The sequence below is a fragment of the Homalodisca vitripennis genome, chromosome 3 (assembly GCF_021130785.1).
Source record: "Homalodisca vitripennis isolate AUS2020 chromosome 3, UT_GWSS_2.1, whole genome shotgun sequence".
Taxonomy (NCBI): Eukaryota; Metazoa; Arthropoda; class Insecta; order Hemiptera; family Cicadellidae; genus Homalodisca; species Homalodisca vitripennis.
The window spans coordinates 88,147,065-88,165,000 of NC_060209.1; the positions used below are offsets into that span (position 1 = coordinate 88,147,065).

The 17,936-nt window shown below is 31.8% G+C and overlaps 1 protein-coding gene across 1 annotated transcript in view; it reads left to right on the forward strand.

Annotated features, from left to right (window-relative positions):
• The first annotated feature begins 13,580 nt into the window (after window positions 1-13,580).
• The window catches only part of LOC124357160 (GATOR complex protein NPRL3), a 13,292-nt gene continuing 8,936 nt past the window's right edge, over window positions 13,581-17,936 (forward strand). Inside the window, exons 1-3 of the mRNA XM_046808667.1 lie at window positions 13,581-14,900; window positions 16,329-16,559; window positions 17,294-17,468. Of these exons, the coding sequence (XP_046664623.1) occupies window positions 14,350-14,900; window positions 16,329-16,559; window positions 17,294-17,468 (957 nt within the window). The 5' untranslated portion in view covers window positions 13,581-14,349. The remainder of the gene's footprint in view (window positions 14,901-16,328; window positions 16,560-17,293; window positions 17,469-17,936) is intronic.

Below are 17,936 nucleotides of genomic sequence, written 5' to 3' on the forward strand. Positions count from 1 at the left end.
ACAACAAGCTTAAATAAATAAAAGCATTGTGGCCCTATCAGACACTAACTCGGCAACCTATAGTAGCCTTGTTCTAGCAGGAGTGCTTTGACTTCTCTTCCAAAATATAATAAGCTGTTAATAAATTAAAACTACAAATATAGATAAGTGTCTAAAAAAAAAAATATTTCTTCACTTCTTTCAAACCATAACTTCTTGCTAACTTAACTTCTCTGTGCTGCCCAAACTTCAACTTAAGTTGTTGTTGATTGCTACACCCAAGAACTTTGTTGCCGAAAAAGAGGCAACCACAGAACCACCAATCATCAACGATAAATTGCTATATCAATTGCTCATCTTAAATTCAATTATTTGAGATTTTGTGTTTAGGGGCAATTGGTTTTGCTCAAACCATTGAAGCAGTGAACTAGCTTTAACAATATGTTTTATTTCTAGTTCATGCTGATCTTTGACAGAAAGTGAGATGGAGGTTTCATCTGCAAACAAGCAGACTTTCTATTCAGAAACCTATAGAGTAAGGTTGTTAATAAATAAAAAAAACTGACCCTAGGACTGAACCCTGTGGAACACACATAGGATCAGTTTCACGAGATTGAACACTATTCAAACAATTATTCTTATCTCCGAATGGAATAAGTACCGATTTCTTTCTAACTTTCAAGTATGAGATCACCCAATGGAAGAACCAGCCCTTTAACTCCCAATACAGTGTGTATATTTGAGAGCATTTTATGGTTAACCATGTCGAATTCTCTAGTCAGATAAAAAGCCAAAAGATTTGTTCCCTCTATCAAGAGCATCAACAACTGACGGCACCAATAACTCGATTACATAAACCGTAGATTTATTTTTAATGAAGCCGATTTGCATTGTAGAGAAAATATTATTCTTCATTACAAATCAAAGTAGTCTATTTAAAATTGTTTTGAAATACGTTGGACAGTGGCGAAAACATTGATATAGACCTCTAATTATCGTAATCTAATTTACAACCTTTCTTGTGAGGGTTTTAATTATGACAAATTTCAGATCATCTAGGAATAATCCTTTTTCTAATGAATTATTTATTAGAAATGTAAGAGATGTGGACACTTTATTGCCTACAAATTTTGTCAACCTAGATAAAATAAGGTTAATTCCAGTGGATGTCTTAAGCTTAAGAACAGAAATCATCTCCGTTTCTGTTACACATTACAAGAAGTCAGAAAAATACTTGTAATACGCAGTTAAAGGTGGTATTTTAGATGTAATGGACTGGGTATAGTCAAAAAGGATGGTGGAAAAATGTTCATTAATCTCATCGGCTACTCTCGTTGGGTTATCTGCTGTGGTACTATTTGCCAGAGTCAGAGGTAGGCTGAATTCGTTTCCTCTTTTTATGATGCGTTTTTTCTGTAATGTGCAGTAGTTTTATATTTATTGGAAGATACTGACTGCTGTTTTGTGTCAAACTTGATCAGACTTCGATTCCTGATATCTTTTTAGAAGTAGAACGGTCCTCATATTCTCTGCGCAGAGAATTAACAACAGGAATATGTTTTATCTCAGAGTAAAGAAACTGCAATATATCTTTCAGTTGAAGTACTTCTTGTTGTAAATATTTTTAATAGTAAGTGTTTTGGAGATTTCTTTTTTCCGGCAAGGGTAACATACATCAAAATTATGCTTGACTGTACCGTGAAATGCATCAAATTGTGCGTTAAAGTCATGTGTATTATAAATGTTATCTCAACCCTCATTCTTCAGAAAATAACAAAAATTGGAGTTATTCTCTTTAGAAAAATACGAGAGATTCTGTGTACTTTGGAGTAAAAGAAGCAGCAGGCGACGAAGTCTTAATAACAGCTTCCTGTCCATGATGATCAGATAACGCAGCAATAACATTCTCACTTGAGATTAAATTTTCAGCATCTCTCAAGGAATGACCTGAGATAGTTTCTTAATATGTTACCAGTTTTAGTGACTCAGTTGGTATAGAAACCACAATTTAAACATAAATCTATAATTTTGAGTATTAAGTTGTCGAAATAAAGACTCGATCGATTCTCATGTGCAATGAAGTGCCCAAGAATAATGAAATGAAAATGAAATGAAAAATGTCTTTATTGGAGGCGAAGTTAGGACAATAAAGTCCTCTATACCACTTAACCTCAATAATAATAGTAATAATAATAGTGTATTAAGATTTTTATTTAATAATAGTGTTTTGGAGATTTCTTTTTTTACAGATTACAGATGCTTTCTACAGATTACAAATTTGGTACATAGGTTGGGATATATAAGAGAAAAACTTTAAAAATATTTATTGTTATGTTATTTGCTATAATATTAACAAAATGCAGTCTGCTGAACATTTTTAAAGTCAACTAAAAAAACCAGCACAGTTATAAAAAAAATGTAAAAGATACCAACTATTTTATAACTGTTATTGCAATTCCAACGGCACTTGTTCAACGAAATCCGTCAACACATAAGCGAGTGCGGCCACTTCAAAGGTACGCTTGCACAAGCCGGGGGTATGTTATATGTATATTAATTATGTTGCAACTTATGTACATACATAAATCATATTTGTATTAGTGGCAATAGTGTTAATTGATGTTAAAAATTCACAGGTATTTGACCTTCTGATCATATGTTACTTTGGTTATGTAAGAACATATATTGTTGCATAAATGGTCAACTGCAAAATAATTGAATCGTAAGGACTCTGTAATGTAGTGTTCTATAACATGTTCGCCCGGCAAGTGAGAGACCGGTTCGAGTTCCGACAGAACAAGTACTTTTTGTAATTCAACCTATATTGAAAATTAGTATATACATGCATAAGGGATTCGTTGCAGTAATAATAAACAATAAACACATTAACTATTAAAAATAACATTAAACAACAAAGTCGTCAACAAATAGGCTACCTCTGACTACGTACCAACAAGAACAAGAGTGAAAACAGAAGCCAACACTAGGATATCACAAAAAGTAAAAAGGTACTTAGACTAATATCAACGTAAAATAAAATGATATGGACTTAATAGTTAATAGAGGCAGGAGCTTATTGAGGAGCTTATTGCAGCAAGTTTAACAACACCAAAGCTGTCAAAAAAGTTGACAATATTATCTGAAGATACCATTCACGGAGCGGACAATTGGGCTGTTACGTAGGTGTTGAGGAAGGTGGCCCTGTACGAAAACATCCGCGACCTGGTGCCAGTCAGAGCTCGCAAGGTGATCCGCTCCAAAAGTGGTCGGTCCAGAGTACCGCTAAGGAGCGTGAGCAGAAAATACATATATTATGCAGTATAGCAAACAAAGAAAGTGTTTTAGAATTCTCAGGTATTTACAATGCTTGTTTCAACGGGTTTTTATATGCCGCATGGTTTCTAGATAGCGAGCGTAAACAGTTTTAACTAGTATACAACATTGCGGGAATAATATTGTGAAGACAATAATTAACGTAGCTCCTGACAGATGTATGCCAACCCTGGTACATACATGGTGACTGTATATAACTGGAATGAGTTCGTAGACCAGTCTTAACCAATGGCAATTTCAAGATGGCGACAATACACATTTGAGCAAAATTGTAACTAAACTAATTCATAAATTAGAACCAAACTAATACATGTTTTACATACAATACATAATTATAACCAAAATTGATTCTTTCACTTTTCAAATATCTCTTAAGATTTCAAGATAGCGACCATTTATAATTTGGACAGGAATGTTTATATATTTTTTATTATGCACTATCGCACAAAACGAAAAAGTATTTTATAAATTTTAGGTCATTTACAATTATATATAGATATCACATAGCTTGTTTCCAGATAGCGCGCGTATAAAGTTGTAACTTAACTAGAATACAACATTGCGAAAATAGTTGTGAACACGATAATTACCGCACCGTAGTTCTTAATAGATTTAGACGAAACTTGGTACATAACTGGTATCTGTATGCAGCTTGGGTGAATTCATTTGCTAATCAACCAAAGAAAATTTCAAGATGGCGGCAATTCACATTCAAACAAAAATTTTAACTCCACTAATTCACAACGTAGACCTACACTGATACACTTTTGACACATAATAGTACGTAATTATAAACAGTAATTCAAAATAACATTTATATCTACTTATTTTGTAATCACTTTTAATATTTTAAGATGGTGGTCGTTTAAAGTTACAGAAATATACAATAGAACCGTTATAAGTGAATGTGTTTACAAGCATAATATTATTTTGATTAATTATAACTAAATCAAGTCCACGTTTTTTACAAAGAAATTTATATGGTAGTAAAACTGTCTTATCTGTTAAGGTTTCAAGATTAAGGATTTTTTAAATGTTAAAAAGTGTTACGACTATATTTAATATGCGAACATTGAGGGTTATTGTCCCAACGGTGTTATAGGAACAAGACAAACAAACAACGCACCTTCAGTTTAAAATTTCGAGATGATAGCCTCATGTTACATCTACCTTTCTTCCAGTTGAGCCTAAAGGGATATTTTAAAATCCTTCTATCGGCCAGGGTAACATTCTGTTTGATTAATATGTTTATTGCTTTGGCAACGTATTATGACGGCAACCCAACAGAATTTATCAAGGATCTAATAAGTTTATCTTGTTTAGGGAATTTTTTTTAAACCTCTGAATTTTGCAGCTATTGTGTTAATAACTTACAGTTGGGCTCTTATTTTTTCAGGACCAGACATACGTTTGGATTTAATTTGGCAGTTGATTTCTTTACTTAACGTTTAAGAGGGATCCTTTAGTAATAGTTTGTTGTCATTATTGTTAAGAAAATACATATGTTAACTTTGCATCGTAATCGACTTTTTTATTATAACTACAGTGTTTTCCTTATCTTCCTTTGTTATGACTACATCTTCTTCCTAGATTTTATTTTTGGTACTTTTTATAGTTTATGTTTATTTTGTGTGTATTAATTTATTCTTAAGTTTTATTTGGTAAATTGTTTGGGCTATTTGACACTTAATTTCGTTTTTAATATTTAAAGATAACAGTGTTATTGTTATATGAAGTTGTTTATATATAAGCATCAAAATTTATTGTTCTACATTGTAAAATTATCTTTGCGTTAAAAATGCTAATAAAATTAAATATTTTGAATAAATTATTTTAGTAGAATAAACTTAGCAATTTATTTTAGTTCGTTGTTTATTTCATTGTCTTTTATTAAGTTTAAGGTCAATACATAAAAGTTCAAAGTTAAGATACTGTGAGTAGACAACAATAATGTATTATATTGTTTACTGCGAAACACTATTTACAAGAAAGTTTAACAAAGATTCATATTGTAGGCGTTAAAATTAATTACAAACAGAACATCTTACTATAAATACTAGGTACCTTACATAACTACCGCTTCCTGTTGATTTTATCAGTGAAGTCGAAGTTAATGGAATACTGCTATTTCGAAGAACCAACAGTTACAATGTGAAGAATTCAGAGCTCCCATTCCTCTATATTTTTAATGTGAAATATTTGGACTTTTGTATTTGTTACGGCGATTTGATGTGATTGTTGTGGACGTTATTTTCAGTGACAAAAAATACATTAACGTACATATATGATGTAAATAAAGCACTCAGTCAAAATATTTAATGTTGATTTAATAGAAGATTATATTAACTAATTGATTCTGTTCCAGATTAGGAATCATGTTTCGCATTATAAGTACACTTTTTTAGCTTGAACTTGTAATTTTAATAAACTAGAATATCTGGAATAATCTCAAAGTCTATTACATTTTTTTAATAAGGCTATATAATTTTGAAAACTTTAAATATACAAACAGTTCAGGCAACCAATGATATACTGAATATAACTGTGACGTTTATTTGCGAAAACGTCAATGATTGTCGCTATAACCTATGAAGTTTTCCGAGAGATACTGTGTGTGTTCAATTCCAAGGGAAGTCAACAACAAACGGTTTTAAATTAGTGTAGTCCATATTCTCTTAATACGTGCAATATATTCAATTAATGTTATCTGTGTATAAGAACCCTACTCAAAACTCATCAGATTTAACTTTTGTTTAACAGTACTCACCACTAATTAGCTTGGACAGCGATGCAGCTAAAAGATTGCCGATTTAAAATATCTGTTACAGGTTCACTATAAACCTCTAACGTGATTCTGATATCTCCCTCTTCCCTCTCGCATGTAAATCAAGAATAAGGTATTATGATTAACTTCTGTATTAAATAGTCTATTCGAGATAACATACAAATTGTATCCCCTGCCAAAGCTGTTGCCACTTGAAACGTTGTGATTACGGCATATCTAGTGACAAACGAAAGAAACAGTGATTGATTATAGATGTATTACAGAAAAGTATAAAACATGATTGTGTGTGGGTTAGCGAAGGCTAACTCTCGAAGCGATGGACAAATTTGATACATGTACGTATGTCTGTCTACTATCCGCAAGATATCTCGAAAACGAAATGACTATAGGCTTCAATTATTGCATGAAACTTAATTTCTATATAGGTGTATAAAATTTACAACCCTCTAGCCTGTCATGCAATTCATTGTCTTTTAATTTATTTATCACGCTCAAAAGACTCAATATATAACACTGAGTTTGGTGAAAGTGCATATCACTCCATAGGTTTGGCTGAGCACTAGCCAATATTTTTACTCTGGTGTCGTGCGTAACCATGATGGTTACGATAAAATCGCAGAAAAAATAAATTTTTAACCAGACTGACTGAAACTATATAAAATATATAAAATCTATATGTTACATTTTAAAATATTTAGCTTAACTATCCCAACACACATAACATCATTTTTGTGATTTGTTGTGTAGACTTTTGTTATATTTAAACGTCACTAAGAAAAAATATCGTATAATGAATAAGAATGTGAATGTATCATGTAGCAAGATATCTCGAGAAATACTTTATCTGCAAAATTTAAATTTTGAATAAAAATTCATTTCCACATAAATATAAGAATAGTTTAGTGAAAGAGCTTGTCCAGCCATGGAATTTTGCTGAGCGTCATTGAATCCATTCACTTTGAAGGCTGTCACAATTTCTCTTTTGTCTACCAGGGGATGTAAAAGTTCTGTATGGTCTGCCATCTGACCGTACGCTGACCATACCAAGGATAAAATAAGTTTTTTTCTTCTGTAATTGTTGTTATTGTGTTTGACTAATAGGCTTGGGGAAATCCTATGCCGCCTCAACATACTATTTAATTCTTGACGCAGGAGTTGTAAGGATCTAGAATAACTTCTCGCTAAGGGTCCATCAGGCTTCATTGGATGAAGCACCTTAGCTAGGTTACATTTATGTTACCAGTCTGCAGTGCGTTATTTTGTTTTAAATACATTTCGTAATTGAGCTATAAAATTAAAGTAATACTTTGAAAGTCTCTAGATCATTTAACTGGAGAATTTAGCTAAGTTTATTATTTATATTGGCGTTACCAAATCTTAATCTTAGACTGTTGATTATTTCCCATCTTTTCATTTCAACATTTTCGAACCATTTATATTTTGGCATCGTTTCAACAACCTCTCTATACTATCGGGCTTTATTTACCCCCATAAATAGATCGTTACATTTTGAGAAGTATAATTGTTTTTGGTGCGATTTGAAATCGTCTACGGATAAATGTAATTTTTCAATTTGAGTGCCATCTTTTATTGCCTCTTTTGCTAATTTATCAACTTTTTCATTACCTGAAATACCTATATGACTTTAACTCCACTGCAGGACAATATTTTTCTTAGATTTTATTTTGAATATTATTGAAAAGGTTTAATTTTGTTTCGATAAACCTTCGAAGATGTTTTCTCTAGCGCTTACTACTGCCTGCGAGTCTGTTAATATAACAAAATCATTAAAATCTAAATTCTTTATATATTTAATACATTTAAAAATTGCTATTAGTTCGATTGTATAATTATATGAATACGGGTTAAAGAATATTATTTCCATTATTTCCTGGGTTATAAAAGTGTTCCTTTAAAAATTATTTTATTGATGGAAATAAATAATTTATTCATTTATTCATTTATTCATATAGCCCTGATATATTGAGCAGCCGAATATAAAAGGGAGACCCCGTACCATCTTTTGTTTTTGAGCCATCTGTGAAAACATACAGATAGTCTTTATATGTTGCGGTAAGTTTCTGTTTTATTGCATGCAAAATAACTTTTTAATTTTGAATATGTTTATTAATTGTAAACTCATTGTTATCTGTTATATTTACATTGGAGTTAGGTTTTTCATTACTGCTAACCAAAAGAGGTTCTTTAAAATCCCATTAATTTTTGGGTTCTTCATTAATAGAGAAATTATGGTTCATCTGAGAAATGTTTTTAATGACTGTAAAACTAAAGGCATCTTATTCCTTTCCCAATACTGCATATGTCGAGTGTAAATCCATCAAACCGAAATAAGCAGGATGTTTACAATGAGTAATAATCTTATAGATTATCTTTCAGTTAACATATTTCTCCTTAAACTTAAAGGCATTATTGCTGCTTCTGTGTGCAATGCTATAATGGGGGTAGGGTAGATCTAAATGCCCCAAGTGCAATTTTATTGCTTGATTTTGAATATTGTCTATTTTGTTCAATTCAACTTTGGCAATGTGTCCATAAAGAAAGCATCCATAACCTAACCTACTTATGATAAGACTTTTGTAAATCTGCAGTACAAATGTTGGATGCGCTCCACTTATTCTGCAACTAATTGATTTAAATATATTAACATCCTTTAGACATTATTGCAATATTTTATTAATATGAGTTTTAAAAGTAAGTTTATTATCTATAAAAATACCCAGAATTTATATTGTATCAACTAATGGTAATCGATATTTCTTTATAAAGTATTGTAGATCAGGATCAACAACTCTCTATGTCTGGAAAATATAATTATACTACTTTTCTGGGCATTGAATTCTATGTGTAACAGTTCAAAATATGTAACTAGATTGCGTATGGCTTGCTGCATTTGCGTGTGTACTACATCATAATGTTTATTAGCAGAATATAGCAAAATATCACCAGTATACTGTAGGGATTTAATACGTGTCGGTAAAAACGAATTTATCTTATATGTAATAAGGATAATAACAAAGGACTAAGAACACATCGTTGAGGTAACCACTGTTACTAACTCTAGTGCACGTAAACCTAGAATCAATGAAACTTAAGTGCCTGCTGATAAGCCAGTTATGGCAATAAACCAAGAATCTAGGTGGAATACCTAAATTGGACATTTTATTTATTAGTGCTGGTATAAAAACATTATCATAGGCACAGGATATGCTGTAGCAACAGTAGTTTCTTTGTACGAAATGGATATTAAAGTGTCTGTTATGAAAGTAACATGATAACCACTGCAACCTTTCAGTTTTCTAAATCCATATTGGGTGCTAGCATGCATATTGGTGACGCAAAAAATAAATGGGTAAAAGCTTGATGATTTAAGGAGGAAATTGTAGTGTGACTGTGACCATTAAGCAAAACTAAATAATGAATTGTTATATTCATGAAAAATACCATTTTATCTTGTGTTAGGAGTAATTTTATTGCTCCCCAGTAGGGATGATGAGTACTCATATTCCCACATAATAATATAAAACCTTGATCTTTATTGAATAAGTATTGTTGCCAAAAACACTAATGTTATCTTGATCTGTTAGTCAAGTTTCCTGTATCATACACACATAGATGTTATTATTTTTAATTGTGTGTATATGTTCTGACAATTTATGTTTAAGAGATCTTGCGATGCACTGGAACACATTTAACTTATTATATATGTTTAACAGTTGCAGACGATGAAACTACAGCAAAGAGCACTACTTATTTTACCAAAGTTCGACCTGGGAAATGACTGGCCACTATAACCTAACCTCTCATTAAACGTCCAACTGAAAACAAGACAAAATCCAGCAAGAAATCCAAATAAACTCACAGTTTATCTCTCATTAACAGTTTGATTGTGAAGTTAGAAGTTAAAGTAGTGAATCACAATAGAGCATGTTTTTCTCTAAAAATGAAATATTTGAAAATATTTTTGAACTTAAAACATAATATAAACACCACGTCATGCGCTTGAGCTGGGCCTGCACTTTAAAGTGATATAGATCGCACTAGGATGACGTAATCTATTTTCTTATAGTAATTATCTATTTCTTAAGAATTCAATTTAAAATAGTGAGCGTTTTCATTATTGTCAATTTCATTTGTTTACTCAATATAATGTTTAATAATTTTGTGTAATATATTTTAATAATCGTTGTGCCTTTCATTTACCGCTATATAGCGCATAACCCCAACTTTTCAACTGTTTTAACAGATTTTAGCGTCGGATGCAATATCTTTTCATGTATTGATACATAATCAAAGCTCTCATATTCTCCGTTCACAAATCACGTGTTACTACTTTTGGAACTGAATTGTTCCATTGATACTATGAATATGTATTTTCTGCACTTTTTACAGCACGTTCATGAATAATAATTGGTAAAGTTACTGTCTGCAACAGCCATTTCCAATAGCTATACTTAAACAATAAATGTAATATAAACAAATATTAAATTATAATCTTTTGATTTTATATAGTATGATAAAATTAACGTTTTTATCAATGATAACTAATATTAATATTTTTGTTTCAATGTTGCATTTAATTTATTTGGTGACATAGTAACTTTTTTATCAGATATTAACTCTTTGAAGCAGTTATTTTCAGTATATAAACCCTTTCAAGCACAGAACTTATTTCCTGAAATCTGTATATTACCTAATTCTACCATAACTCTTTACGAAAATTGTTTTTAAAAGCATTACACTTTCTGTTTACACTTTATGACATTGTGAAAGGTGGTTAGCTGTGCTAACCACCTATTTCTGCAACAATAACATAAGATTTAAAGGATCTTAGAAGGGGTTTTTAATTAGACACAGAGTTATTCAATAGGTGTTTAATAAATTGCATAGAACTAAACTTACAATAATCACAAGATTTAAAAGTCAAACATATGTTTTTGGCCCCCGAAATCTCGAATGTTTTTTATCCAAAGTTTACTGTACATTTACTTTTTGTGATAAACAGTTTTTGTATTTGCCAAGGCATAAGGTTACATTGCAGGTAAAATAGTTCATGTTTTTGTTATAGTCTTTAGGATCTGTGGACAAGGAACATCAGTTAAGGTTCCATCCTTTTCTCTTATTTGAACTGTTACTGTGTCCGAAGGGTCATGATAGTTAGATAGCAAATGAACAGACTTGTTATCCTTCAATTTGAATGATGTAAGACATTCATCACAATGCATCCAGTCAAGCTCTCCCCTTTTTAGTTTCTTATCTTCTGCTAGTTGAGGTACGTTTTTTCTTTGTGGGTTTACCGTTCCAAAGGCAAAAATTTGGGTTTCCTTTAGTTTGATAAGTAGTAGGTACAGGACTAGTAAAGAAATTATTAATAAACAACATTTGATGTTTGGCAGTAAAATCGTTGCACAGATCTATAACAAGTCGGGACACAAGCTCCACTTCAATATCGTCAGTCTGTTTTCCAAATTTTAAATCCTCGCTTGATTGGCTTGTTTTTAATGTATTGCTTTAGACTACTTTGGCCTTTAAATTTCACCATTGTTTCGTCAACAACAAACTTTTGTTGGGGTTTGTAATGGTCCATGAAGATTGTTGAGAGATACATAAGCACTGGCCTAACTTATACAGTGTATCATACTTGTTTTTTCCACGTTCAGGCTGCATCGCGATGTCATTAAAATGTATATTGCTTAGGATCCACCCAAATCTATTTACAGTCATTAGCTCACAAATATAGGAATCGTCAAAGTCCGGAGTAGATTACCAGTAATCACGATAACTGGGAAGCCTTTTCATCCCCATATAAATATTCATTCCAATAAATAAACGTATTTCATCTTCTGTTACAGCTTGCAATGTTTTGTTTCTCTCTCGCTGAGTAGAGAATATGATCAATTAGATCTTTGTGAAAATACAGACCAAATAAAGAAGTAGGTATCTTGTTTGGTAGATTCTTAACATTATCGTAACGTAAGTTCTGAACTTGACTCAAAATCAGGAATGACAGTTCTCAGCCTTTTATTTTTATTCCATTCAAGTGCAGGTTTCTGTATGATGATCAGTGTACCTGAACGCAAATCACCCTGTTGTTTTTTTTACGTTTTACTCCCCTTCTCTTGGCAATTTTGAAGCAGGGCTGTCCTGACGAATGAGAACTGACTCGGTGTCAGACGATCGCTGTCTTTTAGTATGTGACCTGGAGTGGATGATAGACCCTGCATGGCTGAAGGTAGGTGCTCCCGTGTAGAAGGATAGTAAGTTGTGTCTAGGGAATGTGCTGGCCCCGGTAAATCAAAACAAGACACTGCTTTTTGTAATTCATCAGAATCAGAGGCCACGGATGAGTTAAGACCGGACGGTGTTGATATCTCATTGCTTACGTACCTAACTATAGTGTCAGATGAGGAAATCGGACTATAATATATAACAATCCTTCCGAAATTTCAAGTGAACTTATTTCATTAGACCTAGTCGACTTTTCTGGAGAGAGTAGGTTTTTGTAAAAATAGACCAACTAGTACTTAGACTATTAATCACAATATTTCTATCATGGTTTGATAGAATATGTACTGGAGACTCCTCCTGCTTTGATTCATCCAAAGATGAAAAAAAAAAAAAAAAAAAAAAAAAAAAAAACCAGCAGTATTCCTCTTCTGAAATTTGTTCAAGGGGACACCACGTCGAATCTTCATCTCTTTCATCGGATTGATCACAATCTGAATCACTATGGATTGCTTCTAGGTATTCCGCAATCGATTCACGACCCATAACCAAATAGTTCAGAAAAATAATAAATGTTTTAATCTTTACAATTAGGTTATGTCTAACTTGAATGCATGGTGGTCAGTGCTACTAACCATTAGTTAGAACATGAAAATAGTAGTAGATTGTTCGTTCATTAATTTTAAAAACACTAAGAGTACTCACTTCCTTACATCACTACGTAAAATGCGACAGCACTTTCAAATGTCATAGATTCAACATTTAGCACTCACTATAAAAATTACATCATTGCACAGTCTTGTCCATAACGTTGTTTGCTATTCAGCAGGCTTACTAACAATAGAGTTTTTATAAAAACATCATCTAGTGAGACCTGTAGGAACTAAACATCCTCAATAATTCATCCATTTCCCACTAGACTACTAGAGTACAAGCTAAAATCTTTTATCAAAGTGGTTGGCGCACTACTAAAAGGGCAAAATGTAAGTGGTTAGTTCTCCTAAACATCATGCTTCAACGAGTTAAAAGATCTATGTTCAGCTTGTTTAACCATTATAATTAATTGTATTTTAATAACGTGTAATAAATTAATACCAAAGTGCCAATATATAGAGTAGCTTCAAATTTCATGGATAGTAATTAAAGCCAGCGTTTTATGAAACAAAAAGTGTGTAAAGTCAGCTGTTTGGTTTCAGTTACGTATGGCACAACAGCTGTAACCAGAAGTGTCAATCAAAAAGCTGATAATATTCTGAAAGAGCCAAGAGGTTTCACTTCTAGTATCAGATAAATTTTTGGCTTTTAAATTCTGAATTTTGCGACTTAATTATTTATTATTATTGATAATTTATTACATTACTAGTTTCGTCGTGTTTACTTATTACAGTGGCGAATGACAATTTGTTCAACTCAAGTTGATCAATAAAAGGATAGTTTGTTGTGGGAGTTCTAATTAACCTAGAATGCAGTGTTTAATCCAATTTGGTCCGTTTGTGTTCCTGTTATAGCTGATTTTTCATTGTTGTTTTGAATTTACAACTTGATGACATTTATAGTGAACATGATGCAAGTGATTTTAACATTTGATTTTTGAACTGATAAATTGAGGACAGTTATTGTTATGTGTATCAGTTTACCAACATTATTTTATAAGAATGCAATGATTTAATTTAGGCTAAGCATAACTTAAGAAATTTTAAATAAATTAATAATATAGCATTAAATTGATGTCTTAGTAGGTGTCACTGTAGGAAAATTAAGAAATGAAACTAATAATGTGTTTACAAAATAAGAGTTGATAGAAATACTTTATTCACTCATTTTTTCTATGCTGCAATCTCGAACTAGATGTTTAAATTGTCAATGACGATTTTATATTTGATACTGCCAAATCATAATTAATTTTGGTTTCTACTTAAATAATGTTTATTCCCAAACCAGTGGTTTTAACCATTTTTTAATATAATTTTTTCCCATTTTATTTTATCTTTTAAGGCCTGCGTTTCACTATGGAAGCTGATCCCATTAGTGTAATTTTGGTTAAAAGTGATAGTAAAGGTGATAGACTTTTGTTTAGATACCCTCATACCACTGACATCAGATCGGAATCAAGTCAACAAAATCGTAAAAAAAATACATATTGTTTTAATACAACTGAAGACGTTTTACACAGTCCAGCTCCTCAAACATTTAACATAGACAAAGGGCATTTAACTGGATTCACAGATGAGGTTTTGTCAACTTTGTTTGCTGTGAAGCAAGAACTATGTGAGATGAAGTTCGAGTTAAAGGTTAATGATGTAAGATTTGTCGGTCACCCAACCCTCCTACAGTCTAGTTCAAGGAAAGGTTCGTCAGATAGTAAACAAGGCAATCCCTCATGTGTTTTGATAAATATAGTTTTTGCATTACAAGCAGTTGCAAATCATTCCATTGTTAAATGTTATTATGATCTGAGCAGAAGGTTAGGTGTTGCCCTGAGGCATGAAGAGAAGCGCTGTGGATATGTTACAGATGAAATGAAAAAAATGATAATGGCCCATGACGAAGTATCAGTTAGGTAAGATTATACAAGTTTCATTCTATATCTTTTGATCAATCAATAGCTGTTCATCAGTTGAAGTATGGTTACATCTGCTAGGTATGTAACTAATCAATGCTCTCATATGGTAATAAGCAGACCTATTATGTTTTGAGGATGGTCACTTGTTTTTTGTCAAATAGAGCTTAAGATTTTTGTATTAGAGTATAATAATTAATTTTGGTACTTTAATATTATGCGGTTATGCCTAAAGAACCACATTATTAGAAAGACCAGAGTTTATTTGATGTACTGTAAAACTTACATGTCATTGTGACAATCGGTTCTTGTTTTCTGCCCCCCAAAAGGAAGTGATGTTGGCGAGGAGGCCACTCTGTCCCTATATATTCTTTTTTATTAGGCTATAATAAGTAAGTTTAGATTAGTGATACTTTCCTGACCCCATATCACATCCTAGATGGTCCAATTTTTTGACCTTAGATTTATTTATAATATATACATGTGTTTCTATTTATATGATAGACAAACAATTTATATGATAAACAAATAGTAGATAGGGACGTAGTGGATATCTTCTCACCAACATCACTTCCTTTTGGGAGGTAGAAAACAAGAACTAATTATTATAAACATGTAATTTTCACAGTAAGTCAAATAAAGTTTGTTATTTCTAATACTGTAGTTTTTTGGGTCTCTGGTAATTGAAACTCTTCTAAAAATAGTGGCCTATAGATAACACCAAAGTACCTTAGTTTCAGTCCTCCAGTGTCTTATTTTTTGTTGGTCACACAGCTTGTTTTTAAAACATCCAAGTGGGAATTCAATTAAAAAATGGTCAATATGTCAAGCCTAATATGTTTATTCATTGTATAAAATGTATTGTTCAATATAGGTACATTATTTTATATAGGTAATTATTTTAGTAAATGTTAAAGGTCATGAGACTATAACGTAAATTATGTTACCACTAGGAAGTATTTTATCCAAAAATATCACATTAATACCTTCACTGCGACTCCATACTGAGTGGTCTGTAGTACTCTCAATCTGACTCTGTGCCATAAGGAATCTGCTGCAGTTGTGGTAATTTGTGTTATTCAGTGACTGATAACAAGAAATGAGTGTGAGTTGAAGTATTTAAGTTTGATATTGTTCTGCCCAACTGCCCTACAAATCAGAAGTAATTAAAATTAAGATTTGTCTAGGACATTTATCTAAAAATACTTTCAATATCAGATTTAGTTTGAAGTAGGTTTAATTTGTTCTTAAACAAAGTTAAAAGATAAAGAAACAAGTAGCCCTATAAATGCTATATCTTTTTGCTTTGTACAAAAACACCTTTAGTGTTTATTCCAAACTTTAAGAAGTCACTATAAATCACCTTAGTGATATTAGATGGATATTCTTCCTATTACAAATTTATTAAATAGTAGTACCAATTTGTAGGCATGAAGAAGAAGGATGCAAAGTGGACAACAATAAGACCTCACCATTTGAAATAATCTTGAAGCGATGTTCCTTAGCTTGTGCTTTGCGCACAGTGTATGATGATCTTATCTCCTCTGGCTTGGTGAGACTGCGTATCAATCGTTGGATCCAACTTACTTTCTGTTTGCCACAAAAGGTTCATCAGTTTAACAAGAAGGGATTCATGATAGAGCCTGAGACCATTGACAGGTAATTTTGAAATGATATAGCCTAACATCAATAAATTTGGACTCATATAAGCAGTTTTTGTAATATTATGTATTATTACCCACATTGAACATTGAAATATTTTCAAATATACTTGATTTAATAAGACATTAATATATATTACAATAGATTAATTCTACAGGATGGCTTGTATATATAATACAAAGACCTACTAAATAACTAATAACCATTTAATAATAATAATATAACAATAACAGTAAGAAAACAATACAATAAATAGTAAGATAAGTTAACAATATTAATAAAATATTGTAAAGTAATTAATAATTCTTAACTGAGTATTTTGTTTCAATATTTATTCTATTTCATATGTTGTACAGATGAGTGTTGTTATTAAAAGATAAATAATTGATTTTATTATGTTGTGTTATTGTAATAACTTTAAATATGTAAATATCAGAGGTTGTTCAGCATTGGGAACAGTTTTTATAGCCTATTCGTTGACAGATTCATCATTCCTCTAATTGCTTCCTTTTATAGAGCTACTCATGTTTTTAAAGTACTGCCAAAAGTTGCAATTCTTCATGAAAATGAGGAATAAATCTGATGAAAATTACCTTTAAAAATATGTAAAAAATACTTATACTTTTTATTGCATAATACAAATATTTAAACTAATATCCTGAAGTTATTTGGTCAATACTCAGTATAGTATGTAACGTAATGTATAAGCTTCACCGTAGATAGTGTTTCAGATGTCTTCAGAGCCTGAGACCCTACCATGGGCTCTTACTGCTTATAGAGCCTGGTCAGCTGCTGGAAAGCCTACCCCTGGATTCTTCCCCTGCACTACTGAGACTACTCAAGATGTACAGTCCACTTAAGAGCCTCCAAACTCTCTCCGCTGATGCTGATCTCACGTTAGCTCAGGTTATAATTACCCAGTCATTAATTTTCAGCTGTGTAGTAGTTATGCAACCTCAGTGGAATAATGTAGAAAGAGTCTTTGTGTTATTTAGCAGTTATGTATTGAACAATTAAAGAGCAAGTGAACTTGAGTTTTCTGGAAATTCTACATGGATCTGATTAAACCAATTAGGATTCTTTTTGCTTGTTGTGCATATAAATATTCTAAGTGACACTTTAGCCGTATAAGACTACAGGATCACAGGATGAATTTAGGATCACAACTATTGTTCAAAAGTAGCCATACCTTCCAATTATTATTATCATGTAGCCATGGCCAGATCACAGTGAGTATTACATACATATAAAGCTAGCCTGTCCATTCAAGAGGAGGGAGTTAAATAACCCTACGGACAATTCAGATTGTCAACAACAAAGTTCAAGTAGATTGCTATATCCATTCATGATTAATGTTTAATCTGTAATCAAATG